The 17,678-nt window shown below is 34.9% G+C and overlaps 1 protein-coding gene across 6 annotated transcripts in view; it reads right to left on the bottom strand.

The window, feature by feature from the left end:
• SHANK2 (SH3 and multiple ankyrin repeat domains 2) overlaps positions 1 to 17,678 on the bottom strand; it is a 325,477-nt gene that overhangs the window by 243,090 nt on the left and 64,709 nt on the right. For all 6 annotated transcript variants that reach the window (XM_032444759.1, XM_032444760.1, XM_032444761.1 and 3 more), the window contains exon 12: positions 6,712 to 6,778. In XM_032444759.1, coding sequence (XP_032300650.1) covers positions 6,712 to 6,778 — 67 coding nt within the window. The remainder of the gene's footprint in view (positions 1 to 6,711; positions 6,779 to 17,678) is intronic.

The raw sequence follows: 17,678 nt of genomic DNA, 5'->3' as shown, positions 1-17,678 counted from the left end.
GGCAATGAGGATCTCAGTACCACTGCTATCCTGATTACACTACTATTAATCCCCTTTCTGTGTTAAAATGCCCAATAGCATATGAAACAGGTTAATGTTACTTCTCTTCAAATAACAAATACACAGGGCTGTAATACATGCTTGTGTCCCTTTTTCTTCTATTAAGTAACGTGAGCTAAAATTAGAACTAGTTGTAGTGCACTGATGACAGTTTGTAGATTTTTAAGTCTTTTGATTTGCTGCCCTTTCTTGTTTCTGCTTTTATCTTCCTTGCTATGATTTCTCTTAATGTGAGAAGTATTCTGCAGACATCTGATTTCTGAAAATCAAAAGTGCTAAAAAGGTTCTCAAAATCAAAATAAAAACATTAAAAAAAAAGTGGATTAATCATCAGGCTGGCTAGAATTTAATAAAAACATTTTCAGCTGGAAAAAAAAAAAAAAATAATCAAGAATGCTGACCTCAATTACTCTGATCCAAGAAAATGGGCCAGAAAAGCAGTTTTACCAAAAACCTACTTGTATCTTTGTCTTTTAAAAGACCCGTTTTACTTCTTCTAAAATAAAAGGCATGTTTCTTAACCTATTTACAGTCACAATTCCTATAAAAATAAATACTTATGTTTGAAAAATGTTTTACATAAAAGCAATTGCCTAATGTGGAATATGTGTATTTCAAAGGGTAAGCCTACTGTATTAGCAGACTTTCAATATTTAAAAAGAAAATACATGTGAAAGCACAGACAAAGCATCACATACACATATCTCTGCATAATTATAGAGGAATACAGGAACTCTGACTTGAAGCCTAGCAACAGTATCCAAGTATTAGTTAGTCTGCTAATCAACTACCAAAAACTCACACATCAGCTCAATATGTCTCAGTTTTCAAAAGCAAAAGCGAACAAAAATAAAGCAAAAGAATCCTCTATTGCATCTAGCTTCCGAGCTGCTGAAGGACAAGATGCACAATATAAAACAAACCTTGTTCACTTGAAGAAGAACAACTCATGCCATTTAATCCATGTGAAAATTCATCTCATCACAAAGAACCAAGGCAAAAGGCAGATTTAAAAATAGGTTATCCAAGTCAAAGGATTATCAACTTGAAATATACTTAAGATCTGCATATCTGTATCTAATGAAAGCTTCAATATTCTTACATATGTGATTGGGCTTTGTACCTCCATCCTATAGACGCCATAGTAAATTCTGTACAGCAAAAGCTTCCTAAATCTGCTGTGCTCATTTACTCACAGACAGCTGCAGGCTGGATGAAAACAAACAGGGATTAACTTTCCTATTCATCACATCTTCTAATCCATTACTTTCTCTTAGTTTGCAATAAATACATAAAGATAAATAAATTATTAATTTAAAGAATCTTTTAAAATCTTTTTATTTTTTTTATGCTTTCAAAGTGGTGTGGTTATTTTAAAGTGATGTGTAACTGCTGAGCTACCCATCAGGAGCTTGTGTAATGTCTTCCTCAGTGCAGAAAAGATGGGACAATAGTCATAACACTGCAAAATAGTTCTGAATTCCAAAAGACTCTCGTAATTAGTGATAATTAGAATAAGCTGCTTTGATGTTGTTACTATTCCTTAAATGACTAATTTTGGGACATGATAAATTGAAATAATCCAAGAAGCTATGCTAGTCTTTCCTACTGCTTGTCAAACAAGTACCATTTGGTGATAGGTTTTTCATGCTTTATGAAAAATATCATTTTATTTTGCTTCCAATAGGATTATTTTAAAATGATAGGGCAATTTCCAATCACCCCTTGAACATCTGTCAAGAAAGCAAAAGGGATTCCCCAGTATTTGGTATGCCATTACATAAATAAATACAATGAGATCTGGATCTGTTTTTTAATCCCTTACTGATACACTTCTTTCCTCTGCCCTGAAAACTCTGTCTTTTAGATATGATTTGGTCTTACAAAAAAGCACCATCCCTTTCAGACCGGTGTGAACTTCTCCTGTTAATGACAGCATGGTGTCTTTTACTGTACTAAATTATTTGCAAATCTTTTTCTCATTTTGCTCCTTAAAATGGCAGCACCAAGTCAAAAAACTTGTTATCTGTGATAAATAGATTTCATGTCTCAGTTCCAAGATACCAGTCACCCAGATAGCTAATATATGATGGAAAGATTAAGTGGCAATGATGGTGGGATGAGCAGCAAGGTGAGGAGGAAAAAAATTGCTGATACAAGAAGGGAGAGCATGTGTGAGAGAACCCACACAATCATGAGCATCCAGTGGAAAAGATCTAGTTTTCAGTGAGACAGAATTGCTAACAGATTTTATGCTGGTACAGTGGATAAGCAAAGCAGTTTCACTGAAACTCAAGCTTGCTGGGAGGTACAAGGGCTTAGATCCAAAAAGGAATATAAGAGCTTAAAGTGCAGACAAAGTTGAACTTTTAATGTGCCATAAATGAGAGTTATGAACATAGCAAGTGGGCTTGGATTCTGAGTCTCTGCTTTGACTTATTCATCAATTCATCATAAGTTTCATCTACTAAATAAACAGAGAAGCAGAGGGCTTCACCAAGGCTATGAAAGACATCAGGCTTTCTCCACACTGAAGAAATGACATGGACTTAGAAATTCGGGTGCATGCTCTTCAACCACAGTGGTGCTGCTAAGAAAACCTCCACCAGCTCTAACCTCTCCTGGCAGTTGTGAAATCCTGAAAGACCCTATATGTCTTAAAACACATTTAGCTTATTCAACTGAACAGCCTCTGTAGGACAGCTGAGAATTTCCTGGCAAAATCTGTCTTGTTTTCACAGCATTAGGTAGATACTTATTCTGGCAACTTCTGAGTGACACAGACAGCCAGCATTCACCCTAGAAGAACAACCCTCTCTTTGGGTCAGACAACACATACTTTAGTAACATAGGTCACCTATTTTTGCCTTTTATGGTTCTAATATTATTCTTATTAAATTTTCTTTTTAAAGCATAGTGTCAAGTATTACAGTTGCTGCAGAAAATCTTTTCTCATATTTACCTATTTTTTCATTATTTTAGCAACTTTGTCTGATATAAGTGCTTCATAATTAAATAAAATGGAAGAACAATCTCTGTGGGAATTGATCTGTAGAAACTTGTGAACTTTCTGTTCTGCTGAACAGTACTGCTGTAAATTATTATTTTCTACTGCTAGGGAATACCTAGTTCATTTTCCACTTGTGCAGCTTCTCCATCATCTTCAACAATAAAATAGTCATAGCACTACAATTTGGCATCAATCCAGGCAAGAGGAAAAAAAGCTTCCTTTCAGGCATGAGGTCAGTCTCCTCTTAACTGAATAATACCAGACTTTGTATATGGTATAAAGTGGTAACCTACTCTAAAAGCCAGTGAAAATATATCTGTCAGGCAAAGGTGGAACTGCTACTGAGTAATAATACACCAAGCACTTAAGCATGCAAATATATTTATATAGAGTTCTTGCACACTAGCACAGTGGGGTTGCTACTGTTCTGTTGCTAGTGGCATACTGCAGCCACCTCCCATTACTGCACAGGCAGTGATGTCCTCCCATGGAAAAACTGAGATATGCCACCAAACGAAGCAGCTCATTCATGGCAACACACAGAAAAGGATCATGAATCATAAGCATTACATTACTGCTGTTAGATCCTTATAATTGCCGTTTTGGCTACATTACTCGAAACAGCTTTGTGACTACTGAGAAACTGGAATACACCCACACAATACCTTCTGCATTGAAAGTACAAATGACTTCCTACTGCAATAGTTTGGGACAATAATTTTATCAACGAATAAAGTTAATTAGCATATACCAAAACAGATGGACACTGATAATGAAGTCCTTCACTGTTCTGGATTAGAGATTTCAATAAAATGTTTTTTTCATATCGGATACATTAGCTTGAAAAATGTAAAAACTCACTTCTATTACCAGATAAAAATACTGCTCTGGAAACTGTAAAGTTAGGTCCAGCCTTCAGACATGCTCATCAGTTAAAATTTTCACATTCTTAAGATGACACACCTAGGAAAGTTATTATTAGGCTTCCATTTATAATGTAACTATATGGAGAGATATTGAATGAAGACCACAAAACACTAAAACATTAGCTCAGAAGTCTCCCAAGGGCAATGAAGAGTTTCTTCCCCGATGCATTGCTAACCCCTCCATCGCTAACCCACCCAGCGAATTTCCCAAAGCTGTAACTTGTAGATTGTTAAATGGGTCTAGAATAATAACAGCAAGGTTTAATAAACTGGTTCAATATCAGAGTTCAGTACCTAATCCAAAATACTCTGAGGGATAAAAGACAAAATGTTTCTCAATATACTTCATATTACCCACTGTCTTTTCTTCTTGAAGATAGTTCTCTGGGTCTTTGCTATTTGATTCCACTCTGTTGCTTCTGCACTCAGAGAAGGTGCATTAATGAAAGGATTTATGTTGGAATAGATCTAAACTACAGGAATATGTAAAGAATAAGTAAGATAGGAATATGTACTAACAAGTAAGATGAGTAAAAGTCAAGTTTAAATGCTGATATGAGTCTGCACCTTCTTTATCACAGTAGCTGTCATCTTTTCTGCTCAGGACATTGTTCTTGGATTCCTCTATTTATTTTCAAGTTAAACAACATTCCAGAAATAGATATTTTAATGGCTATTGCATTTTTTTATTATTAATTTATTCACTATTGTTTGCTTTTTTTTTTTTCTTCAGGTAATAATTCTTAAGGGACAATATCTGGCTAAATCAAATTAGCTGAGAGAAACAGCATAAAGGAATGCTTGCTCTTTAGAACAAACCTACTATTTTAAATAGTTATATGCAATCAATAAACACATTGGAAAAAAACTGACAAAAGCACCCGTATTTCCATTCTTCATTAGGAAAGTGAAGGTATAAGGGAAAAAACAGGAAAAACTTCCCATATAAGCTTGTTTTTTGTTTTTATTTTTTTATATAGAAATCACAAAGAAAGTTTAAATAGTCATGAACATTAAGTTCTGCTAAAGCATGAGCCATGTGACTATCATTTTTTCTCCTGAACTGAATCTCATCCATCTAGTATTTAACAATATTACAATCTCTCTTACATAGTAAATGAAAAATGGCACTGATCAGGGGAAGGAAAATAGCATGGAACTGAAGTCAGAAAAATATCAACATCAAGGTCAGAATGGTTTAATGCAAACCAGCTTAAAGTCTAATGTCAGTAAGCATTACTTATTTTATAGTTTCTCTTATTGAAACTGTAGCATAAAACTTTTAAGTAATTCCTAGGCTAGCACTTCTTTCATTGTACTTAACTATTTTTAAGATATAAAAAAATACATTTAGGAAGACATAAAATGTAATACAGTGCACTGTCTATCTGCAGCACTTGTTCTACGCAGGCTGTATAGGCAAGTCAAGAACCAAGAGCTAGCACAGAAGAAACAAACTGAACCATTTGAATATAACCAGTCATTTCAATTCATTTCAAGATCTTCACAAAATTCTAAAACCATTAATCTTATGTAAACATAAACAAGGTGTTCACTGTATTAGGAATAGCTGGTTCATTTTTATGTTAATTTTTTATATCAAACTACTTATAAAGACAGAAGGAAGAAGATATGGAACTGGAAAGGAGCGATCCTACTTTTCTGGTTAAAAAACTTCCAAGCATGCAGTGAGCTGCAGAAACAAGACATTTACGCAAATCTTTTTCAAAATTTCCTGAGTTATCTCAGTGCATGCTACAAAGAATTAAGAGTATTACAGTGAGACTAAATTTCATATGATTAATTTTCAAAGGTATCCCTACAGAGAACGTGCCACTGGGAAGGCAAAGGGAAGAGCAATAATGTAGAATAATGGGAAGGGAAAAGGAAGAGAGACCTTAATGTAGAGCAATACTTTCTCAGATTTGAGCTGTTTGAGTTGGCTCAGTATTCCACATGAATAATACTATCAAGTCACAGACACATTATGGAGTTAAATCAGTGCAGACCTTCCTACTTCAGAACAAATGCCCTTCTTAGTGCAACAATTTTTCTGTAGGGCTTTAATTGGTTTTAGTTAAATTATTTTAATTAATCTGTATAAGAAATCATTTTATTGAAATTATCTTTATTTTAATGGCAGAACTCACTGTGTGAAAAAATGTTTAAAAATTCTGAAGGTTTATCTTGAGGGCTATTAATAATGCCTGTCATTTGGAACTGCTATAGATTTCATGCAGTCTCACACACCAACTTCCATGAAAGAAAAAATTTCTATGTATGTAGATAGATAGTTTTTGTCATGTATGTATTCAGTTCTGGGGAAACATCTTTATTTTTCTCTGACCAATTATTCCCACATGAGAACAGCTTTAGCCTGATGCTGAAGTTCAAAATAGCTAGAAAGACGATTTACTCCTCTGGGCATGAGCACGTCTATTTAATCTAGCAGAAACTGACTAATTCATACTTAAAACATCTGCAACTGTTGCATTACTTATCAAATTTTCCTTTTCTAAGCATATTTTGAAGACATTTCATCTTTTCTCACCTACCTGCAAAATTTAAGGGAAAGATATTTTTAAAATCTCCCTGAAACAACACCATCACCAGCCTCACAGGCACATCTAACATTAAATCATATTTAACATCTTAGTAAAATCTTGGTTGAAACATTAATAACTTATTTTCAGTGCTTGAAAATATTTTGCTTACCAATATCAGCTTCCCTGTGATTCTTGATATATTCAGCAAGCTCAAAATTTCCTGCTATTATAGCCACCTGAAGGATTGTAAAATAGTTAAAATTAATATCTTGCCATAATTCAATAAGTAGGAAAACATGCAAGTTATATTACTAATAAACATCACACATTTCATTTTGCAAAAGCGATTAATTATTTCTTGGACATCTCTACTTCTGTTCTTCAACTGTTGCACACAATGCATTGTAGAAGCAACATTGTGAAATGATATTACAATCTATTTGAAAAAGTACAGCAAGTCTCCCAGTTACCCATTAAATAAGTCTGCTGTGATCACAGATGTCTCTCAGGCGACTGCTGTAAGACCTGTGGAGTTTTCATGTTGTGGCAGTCAAAAGCAGCAGTGAACATTAAATACAGCATCCTCAGCACTTTCAGGGCTGTACTGATGACTGGAGAATTGTATAATCACAGGTTCATAGTGATACACTGAAGACATTATTTTCCTTTTATTGATCTGCCTTGTTCCTTACCTGAACACTGAATTAGAAGCTGCACAGCAACATACGTGGAATAACCAGGAATGAAACACCAAAAACTACAATAAGTTAGGTATCACTAAGACAGCAAATATGACTACAAAAGTGAAACTTCAATAGCTTATACAGATGTAAATAATTTAACATATTTATTAAACTACACTTCTGGTAGAAAAAAAAAAAGTTATCTTTTTTATTTGTTTCCTGATTGTAAAACATGGATGCATGACAGGCTATTCCAAGTCCTCATTTAAATGATCTTAAGAGAAATACCTCCACAGGATAGGAAGAAAAATTTGCTTGTGCTATTGCTATTTTCTCCCTTCTTCCTCTCCTGCTTTAATGTGAATATCCATCAGCTCCCTTTCCTTCACTTATTTTGAAGCTTTCTTTCCTCCCAGTGTCACTGTGTCCTTCCTAATACTGGTAAAAGTGATACACTGAGCCCAGTTTACCCATAAGAGCTTCTGCATATACAGGGTGAATCACAAAATCTTTAAGGTTGGAGAAGACCACTAAGATCTACTGCAGCTGTCATCCCATCACCACCACACCTATTAAACCATGTACTCAAGTGCCACATCTACATATTTCTTGAACATTTCCAGGGACAGTCACTCTACCACTTCCCTAAGCAGCCTGTTCAACATCTTTCCACTCTTTTTGAGAAATAATTTGTCCTGATATCCAACTTTAATGCAGGTCCTTACTTAAGGACTCCCCTGGATGTAGCATCACTGTCAATCATAAGAAATAATTAAAAATCTGGGGAAAAGTCTGAGTTGATGACCAAGAAAAATTGTCATCTGGTCTGAACCATTCAACTAATATCGGACATGACAATTAACTAAAAGAATGAGATATTCTTAGGGAGGTCTATGAGGTACAATACAAGTAATATTTTTAAATGTAACAAGTCTGAGCTTATTCTTTCTCTTACTGCAGCAAATGTCTTTAAAGAGAGAGACTTTATACACTCATGACAAGGTACAGTTAGAAAATCTTGACTATTATGCAGGTAAGAGTTTCCAAATCTAGTAGACTCAGAGCAGGCTTAAATCATAAGCCACATTTCGGACATCTATTTCATTTCAAAATAAATTTATTACATAAATTTTCTGTGCTTTTCATTCAGCATGCCTCATTTCATACACTGCATCTCTTTCTGCCATTAGTGAATCTTGTGTAGGCTTTAGGCTTACTATATATCCTACTAGAACTCTGCAACCAGTCTCATTAATATGCAGTCTTGTGATGAGTATTCACACCATAAATGGGTGAACTGTCTTACAAAATTCCTAAATAAAGCTAGATGGGAAAAACTTACAAATTATCAAATTTTCTGCTCTGCTCTACAATCCTCCTGGTGAGCTCAAATTAAGGCATTTCTTAAGACCTAAGTCATCACATTGGTCCTCACACCTCAAGTTACCGCTCACAAAATACTTCTGGAAATCCCTGCAGATCCAGATCTAAATCCCTGCAAAACCCAGATCTAAAAAAAAATGTTTTCAAATATACTGAAATCTCCAATTTATCTCACAGCCTTAAGCAAGCAGCAGTTTGTTTAAGGAGAGACAGGTTGATCTAGTTCAGGTTGTAAAATTTACAAGCTTGGAAAGTATAAGCAAGCCTCCAAAGAAATCATTATGTTTTAAGCATAATACACTATCAAAATGACATTTTCAGATTACCAAGAAAAGCTTAAAACAAACAACATCACATAGCATTTATCATGTCTAAATACTAAATCCAAGTCCCCCCTCCTTTTTCTTATTTATTGCTTTTCATACGTTATATTTTCCTTCACAAATTGTTTCTTATCTCATCATAAAATTCTAGCCAACATAAAGGCTAAATACAGTAATTAAGTTTGTTTCTCATTTCAAGTGTGTTTACATGATAGCAGAAGCTCTGTTCCACATTTTCACAGCTCCTAGCAGTTGTACTCAAGAGGTATTTACTTGGGCTTTAAAATAATCTCCGGTAGGTAGTTAATAGCATCACAAGTGCAATGTAATAATTTTTGTCTTTTAAGTAATTGATGCACACAGAATAGCACCATACTTACTAGTAACAGTCACACAATTTCTCATTACAATATTAAACTTAAGGAAATATTTTGCTCTGGGCACTTCTCAGTTGTTTTGGACTTAATTGATTCTTGTGAGCAAAATGTATTATTATTAATCAATAATGCTGGTTCTAATCAAACCCACTTGATTTAGACTGCAATTGACTCAGACATAAAAAAATATATCAGTATGCTACATTATCTGCAAAGATCAGTGAGTTCAAGCAGAGGTACATGGATATGGTGGAGCACTGCCACCTCATCATCAATAGAGATAATTGCCTATCTGAAAATTATTAATATTTTAACCATTCGTCAGAACACCTGTATTCCAGGAACTAGTCATGAAAAAACACCTTGCTTCTCAGCATTGATAATATATCCAAATCTGGACCTCAGCCTTCCGTAGAAAGTTTTAAAGTGCAGCTTATCATTCAACCTGGTCACGGCACTATAAAAGTAACAGAGAAGCTATGCAAATGCTGCCTGTTTAACCTCATATTATGCAACCTGCCTCATAAAAACAACATTTGTATATACATCAGGGAGTGTTATGCAAGCAATAATACCTTTCATCAGTATTACCACTAATTGGCATGCAAAATTCAAGCAGGGAATTCAGCAGTGACAGGCTGCTTGCTAGACAGCCACCATGTTACTCAAATGAAAGAATGTTTGATACAAAAAAGATTTTAAAACTCAAGTAAAACATGTTGTGCAAATGACAAATACGTTTTATTACTAGAAAAAAAGATAGCTGAGAGACAGCTTGACAGAGAATTGTTTCTGAACCAAGCACTAGATTCAGCAAGCTCAAGGTATCAACTATTTTAATTCAATTTACTTCAAATCAGTAGAAACATTATGTAAAATTCCAACAGCAAAAATGAAGGCAAGTATGGTAAGATCTAAAGAAAGCAAGTAAAAAAGTACAAATATTTCTTGGCATAATGTCAATGTGCTTCACTTGAATTTGATGGGTAAAGAATGTGGGAGAAAGTGAAGTCAGAGAGATCTGAAATATATAAAACTATATTCATTCAGTTTTTACAGTTGCAAACTAAGCACAGGAGCCTCTTTTCCACCAAAATTCTTCTTGAACCAAAGTAGCAGTGTGATTAGACAAAACTATTAGTGTGAGTGCAAGTGAATGGTCTTCATATGATCAGAACAACAGGCTCCATCCAGTACAAATACAAACTGAAGTGGTCCAGCTTTTTCATGTTAATCAAATAAAACTTCAGTGGAAATATCTGTAAATGTACTAAATTTCATTGTATTTTAGAATGAAATAGATATTTATGTACTTTACAAAAGGTAATAGAGTGATTTCATACTCATACACGTCATTAAATATCCATACTTCTCTTGCAGGGATGTTATACAGTCAGATTTCTACTTGATAGGTTACTGCACAAAAGAAAGTTATCTTTGGCTTTCTTTTTTCAGTTACAATACATCTCTTCTTAGCAGAAAAGAAGAAGAAAACCAGCACAAGCAGCAAAACTTCAAGGAAAGTCTCTCCCAATTCCAGTAGGAATTGGATTCCAGTCATCAAAATGCATCACATGCATGTTTCCAGACATGAGATATTGCCATGAAAGGTTGGAGCTAGCACTTTACAGCTAGAGGCTAGCTACAGATTCTATTATGCTGAAGCTTCAAAAATTGCAGCTCTTTAAAAAACAGCATACAAAGCAGTCTTATGATATTTCAGGTTCATGTCCTTAGTGAGATTATTCTGTAAAACTTGATAAATTCTGGTTATCTTCTCAAAAAGTCATTAATCTATGTTTCCACTCAAATCTGTAAATCTTTTAGCCTATTTTTAAAGGCCATATTTACTATGCATTGGCTCCAGAATCAGGAAGACTGCTCCTGCAGCATCCCAGCACAGTGACAGTGAATGTCCAGCTGAGAACCGTAACTAAGAAGTTCAAGTACAGTGCTTTCTCACCCAAAGTAGGAGGTTTTATCTACTTCATGGACACTCAGTTGGGATCACTCACATGTAACACATACAACACAAATAGCAGTTCTCTTGATTTTCATATCATCGTTACAGGCAATCTTGTATGACCACTAGTAACCAAAGTTAATTGTTTATCAGCTCCCTCCCGTGTCTAGCTTACTTCATTAAGGATGGTGATATGTACACAATTATTTTCTAATTACATTTGAGAACATAGAGAGTTCACTTGAATAAACACCTTTAGAACAGAGAAACGAGCAGAAAGTAAAGCTAAGCCTGAAAACCTGTGTAGGAGGTATTTCATACAAAATAAGATAAACCCATGCAGATAGAATGGCAGCATCATCACCTACTTCCATGATGCCATGTCTTCATAATGTCATCTTAACAAAATGTTAATGGAGTCACATATGTGTCAGAGCTGCTCTGCACTCAAGTCATGGAGTTGGTGAGCTACGGGGCAGGGCAGTCAAGCACTGGTTGTTGCTGTAAGGGTGTGCAACGCAGAGCATGGCCAGTAGCTGTGTGTTTACACCAGTATTTACTTCGCCTTGGAAGAAGCAAAGCTTGTTACAGCTGCCCCATTGTATTATGTACTGTCTTACAGACAAATGTTTCTTTTCAAACCTAACCAGTGATACTTGCCTTACTGTTTGTCATGCCAGGCATTTGAGTGGTAATTAAGTGGCAGCTCAGCGAAGCAGAATTTTGAATGAAGTGGCTGTGACACTTTAGGCTGCAGTGAGGACCAGGCAGAGGACAGGATGCCCTGTGATTGCTGGTCCTGACATATGCTGCAAGAGTAAAAGTATAACTAGGAGGCAGGGTGCTTCTTCCTACTGGCACAGCATTATTTTTGTCTGCTGGTTTTCTGTTACTTACAGCAATGAAAGATCCTTCTAGATTCAAGCAGTTTTTAGGATGGCTTTCAAAAGTCAGTCCAGAAATGAAAAGATATGAAGCATTTGATTAACTCTGCTTTCATGAATCTTGTTCCCCAAAGAAATTTAGTTAAAATGAAGGCAAATAAGTCTAGTTTGTATATATATATTGGGGCCTGGTAGATGTCAAGAGACAGGTTTCAGCAGAGAGATTCATAAAGGCTTTCAGACTCTAGTAAGTACTGTCTCACAAAAGGCTCTCTTTTCAGCATGGAAATTGCACCTGTCAATATATCAATTACTTATCCCCAAGTATTTAGACTTTCTGGATTGTAATTCATGCAGAGCTTTGTTCCTTTTGGGAAATTGGAAATTATATATACACTTTACCTGTCACTAACCTTTCATAATTGATTTTTTTTCTGCTCCCGAAATGTATCAGAGGTGGAGATTATATTAAATTAGAGTAAGATCTTTGTAGCCTGTTAGCAAATTCAATTTTAGAGCTTTAGGGCTTAGCCCCTGAAAGGCAAGCGCCACAGCAATATTACATTATTACTCTTAGAAACAAATTACTCCCCACAATAGGAAATGAATTAAAAAAGAGAAAGAAATTGAAGTTGTCCCCTATTAACGTCCAGCCAATGAACTCAGAAAGAGTTTCTATGTGAAAACAGGGAGAGCTGCTCACATTTCATTTATGTTTCACTCTCAGTCAAGGCTACTGCACTTCCTTCCCCACATGCTTAAATTTGAGACCAGGTGAGACAAAGCTTTCAAAAGCTCTGCCTAAATGGAGAGTGGAAGAATCTTTTTGTGCTGCACATTTGTAGCTGCAATTCACAATAAGCAGTTCATGATAAAACAGCTAGCACTCCCCACCTGCTTTTCTCTCCTTCTTTTCCAGACAATTTCACTTCCCTGATGAAAGCACATTTCATTATTCTTTCATTCAGAGCTGATGTTTCACCCTTGCATTGTCTCTGCTATCCAGCAGTGCTCACTAAATGATAGTCTTTCAAGAAAGCTTGAAATAGCAATGAGCTCAGGTATGGCAGTGTACATTAATGGAGATAGCTCTATCCCAGAACAAAAGAGACTTTACTCAGTCTCAGGCAAGGAAGAGCAACAAATGCAACATAAAAGCTACTCTGAGGCCTATGTACATTGCATTCTCCTATCTCTGGAAGAAACTGGAAGGAGATGATACAACCCAGGAATAAGGTTCTCCAGAAATTACCTTCCACTCAAATCGTAGACTTATAAAATTATGATTTATTATACCACTAGGAAAAAGGTGATATGATTCACAGCAGAGATAGGTGATAAATTATCCCAAACTTCCTTTGGAAGGAATTGTTAGGATCACCTCCTTAACAGAGACTGTCTGATGAGCTCTTGCATGTCTTTTAATTGTGACATAATCTCTTGAAATTAAATATAATTGAAATGTTTGCATTTTTAATGAAAAAACTTCTGGACAAAAAAAACTTAACAACTCACTGACAGTACCTGAAACATAAAAACAAAACAAACAGATCCAACAGCATAGTAAAATCTAAATCATTCTAAATAATTGCCTTATAATCACAGACTTTGGACACTGAAATGATATCTTTATAATTCAATACGAAGTTAAAATGTTGCTTACCGTTGGGCATTGAAAAGGAAATACAGTTCAAGATATTTCTATCACGTCGTCCTGACAGAAAAGCTATCCCTACTGAAATGAAGAGGTAAAAGCTTTTCAGAGTTTAAAGCCACTTTGAAGGCTGTCACTGTGCATCATTTCATTATTCATCTGCAACAATGTTAGAATCTTAAATTCCGGTTCTTAAGTGGGAAACCCTTGCTCTCATGTATGAGCATGTGTGCCCATGCTGCACATAGCACAGTGAGGATATATTCTGGATAAATAGTGACACAAAAATCACATAGCACACTGTGGACTTGGAAAGAAATCTTAAATCGATATGCATTAGTTGCTCTCATATATGAGCAGCATGTAGATTTTAAAACTCTCCTCAGTGGTGCAGATGGAGTTTGGCTTGGAAAAGCATGAAGCAATCTGCATTCTGAATTTCTTTCCCATAGGTGTGGGAGAAAAATGTACTCTCAAGCATTATTGGTTTCTTGCCCAATTTAAGAGAGCTTTTAAAATTAAGATATGTTAATGTATTCAATGAATACAAAGACATATCTAGAAATCATTTTCCTTTGCAAATATATTATTTTGTAATATTTTTGCAAAATGTAACAGCTTTAGCTATTTTCAAGTAGAAAAGACATCAAGAATTCAATAAATAGAGCAAAAAGTCTATATTCTGAACCAGCTGGAAAATTCTATGCAGTTGCAATAACTATATAATCTAAAATAGATATGCTTAATAATCATGAATTCAGTATTTTACCTTCCAAGTTCAAAAGGCAAAGCACCATCCCATATTTTATAGTTGTATTGATTACAGTTGACTCTTAAGTTTGAGGCTATAAGGCAAAATAAAACTAAAGGAAGCTTTTTAGTTCATCTTATCATACAACACAACTAAACACTTGTTCTATATGCTATTAATATCAATATTCCATTTTCTTTTCTAATAGCGCTCCTGACTACACTTAAGATGGATGACACAAAACACAACCTCAAGAAGATATATATATTCATCTTATGGAGACGTATCTTTACATTTACACTCCAAAACTTTTAATAAAAAGTAAACAGCTTTGAAGTTCAGATATAACACACATGATTATAAATATGTTAGAAGCACATTTTATCATGAGAATTCTATATTTATACATAAAGATAATTTTTCCTGAAAACAAAAAAGAATTGTAAAAAGTTTTATTCAAAGAGAGAAAGATTACTAAAAGAATACTGAAATTTGAAATTTTCTTTCAGATATAATGTTGTTTTCAAGTTTCATCAGAACATTGAAACAAGGACTAATATATATATATATATATATATATATATGAAGCAAAGAATTAACACTTAATTTTCTTTTCCTCAAATACCAGTCAGAAAAGATTCTATTAAGTGCAGAAAAATCCTACATCTCTGCCAGGTCAATAAAATACTGGCAGTTTTACTAAGATTGATCTATGATGTTATTACAGAACACAAGTAAAAAAAATTATACTCAGCATTTTCATACATGCTTTTGTCCTGGACAGAAAATAATTCTTAACTGATATATTTACAGAATGTAAAACAAGCCCACTATTTTCAATTTAGAAAGGAATTAACATTGTATATTAATATAACATAATATAACAGTTGTCCAGTAGATGGCAAAATATCAGCAATATCTTTCATTGTCTTGAAATTTGCTTAATTTAAACCCCAAAGTACAGTACGTTTTTTTCTTTTTCCTCCTAGTCCTTGCTTTCTATTTCATTGGATAGCAGGATTAGCTTTACCTTTTGGATGTTTTCTGTATATTATCTGCTTGAAAGACAATTTCATCTTCATCAGTTCTTGATACAACAAAGCACAATAATGTTACTATCCTTTAAATAGTCCTTTGAAGACAGTTTCTTCGCCACTGAATTTTTTTTCTCCCAAAGCATGCTGCTGCTACTGTTCCCAAATTTGCCAGCACATGTTAGCATACTGTGTACAAAAATCTCTTAGCAACAATATCTTAGTGTCTAACATTTTCCTTCTTCCAACTATGATTCACGGAGCCATCTGTAGTCAGATATTGACATGCAGTATCTTAAAATAGATACCTTGCATTTGCTCAACAACTAGTTTTAGCATCTGAAAAAATAAATTATGGGCAAGGGCCAATATTTCTTTGAGGCTCTTCATCATTCCCTTGATCATTTTAGCACCGTTTAAACAGAGGCATGCAATGATCACTTTGCCTCAGTGTTAAGGTCACAGCTTCACGCTTACCATCACACGGCAGTGCGCAGGTCTGCAGTGCTAGGTACCAACATCTTTTATGAACATCTTAAAGCTCTCCATGCAGCTTCCTGCACGAGGGCCACCTGGTGCCCTGACTATTCATTAACAGTAATCAAAGACTTGACTTTAAAACTTTAAGTACTGCTGCATTGCAGTACTAAGGCAAAAGTGTTTTGTACCTTAGGAACCTAAGTGCCCCAAAACAGGTGGGCAAAGCTTTGCATCTTGCTATGCAATGACAAAAAGACTTCCACAGCAGTGGTACAATAGGGAATAAAAGATGTCCTGAATGTCTCTCACAGGTTACAAAATTACAATTGGATCTACTAAAGCAATGTTTCTGTCTCTCAAAACTCTTTTTGTAGGTTTTTTTTTTTTTTTTCTGCTTTCAGTAGCAGCAGATTACAAGAATCAACTATCAGTAGCTAAAGACTTTGCAGTTATTTGGTTCAATGCAGTTTGCAATTTTACATGGCTTAAAAGAAAGCTAAGTGCTAAAATTAGGTAGCATTAATTATACCAACTATAATATATCATATTGAAAGATTTAGTAACTTGGCTTTGAAACAATCTTGAGAGAGGCATGGAAAATACATTTCCATCCCATCCACTCTTATTAACTTCATGGAACTAGGACTTTACCCTAACTGCCTTTGTGTATTTAAAATTTAAAAACCAAGCAAATATTCAGTTATGTAACAATGGACACTCAATACATATGCATATACCTGGTTATTAAAAACGTACATTGCAAACATTTTCTTTGCTAAAACACTGGTTTTGCTTGCAGATTTTACAGATCCTAAGGTCTCTGATAAAACACTCAGTGGCCACAAAACAGTGCCAGAGTTGATGAGCACAGTGAATTCTACTCATTGTTAAGTGAAGACTATTACACTGAAATCTCTCATTTTGTTCTAGAGTTCTGCCTTAGCAAGGTTCCATGATGGCTGGACACCCAAAGTGCCAATAGGCAGCCAAGCTCATTTTCCATCAACTTTAATATGATTTAAAAAGTAGGCCGTGTATTTTATGTTACAGTGTCCTTTCAAGAAAGTACACAAGTATGTTCTTAAAACGTAACTACTCTAACTCATGAATAAGCCATGACTGAAAACCTTCAGATTAAGTTAAGCCTGCATGGAAACCAAGATAAAAAAAAAAAAAATTTTAATGTCCTTTCCTCATAACTTGCAAGCAAATTGCTTCTAAATCATCTCACTCTCTCAGCACTGAAATGCAAACTTAACTCCTATGACAAAAGGATCCGGAGTTATGCAATAACCAGCTTGCCAGGAAGTGTTGAACTGAATATGCCGGCAAGTCAGCTAAAGTTACCATGAAACATGTCAGGCAGTAAAAAAAGGAATGTGCTGGTGAATTCATCCCAGGCACAACTTTACTGCTTCATGTCACTCTTTTCATTTCCTTCTATTTCCTTGGATGAGAAATAACTACTATTTTTAGGTTGCCCTGTTTTATACAGACTGCACTGAGACTCTTCCTTGGTCACTCTATGTATTAGGAAAGTTAGTATTTCTATCCTACATGGAGGAAAAAAAACACGCACATTTTTCTTATGCTTCTCTGCTAAA

Source organism: Coturnix japonica, chromosome 5 (genome assembly GCF_001577835.2).
Source record: "Coturnix japonica isolate 7356 chromosome 5, Coturnix japonica 2.1, whole genome shotgun sequence".
Taxonomy (NCBI): domain Eukaryota; kingdom Metazoa; phylum Chordata; class Aves; order Galliformes; family Phasianidae; genus Coturnix; species Coturnix japonica.
Note: the sequence above shows the minus strand (reverse complement) of the source record. Positions and strands in the feature narration are given on the sequence as shown.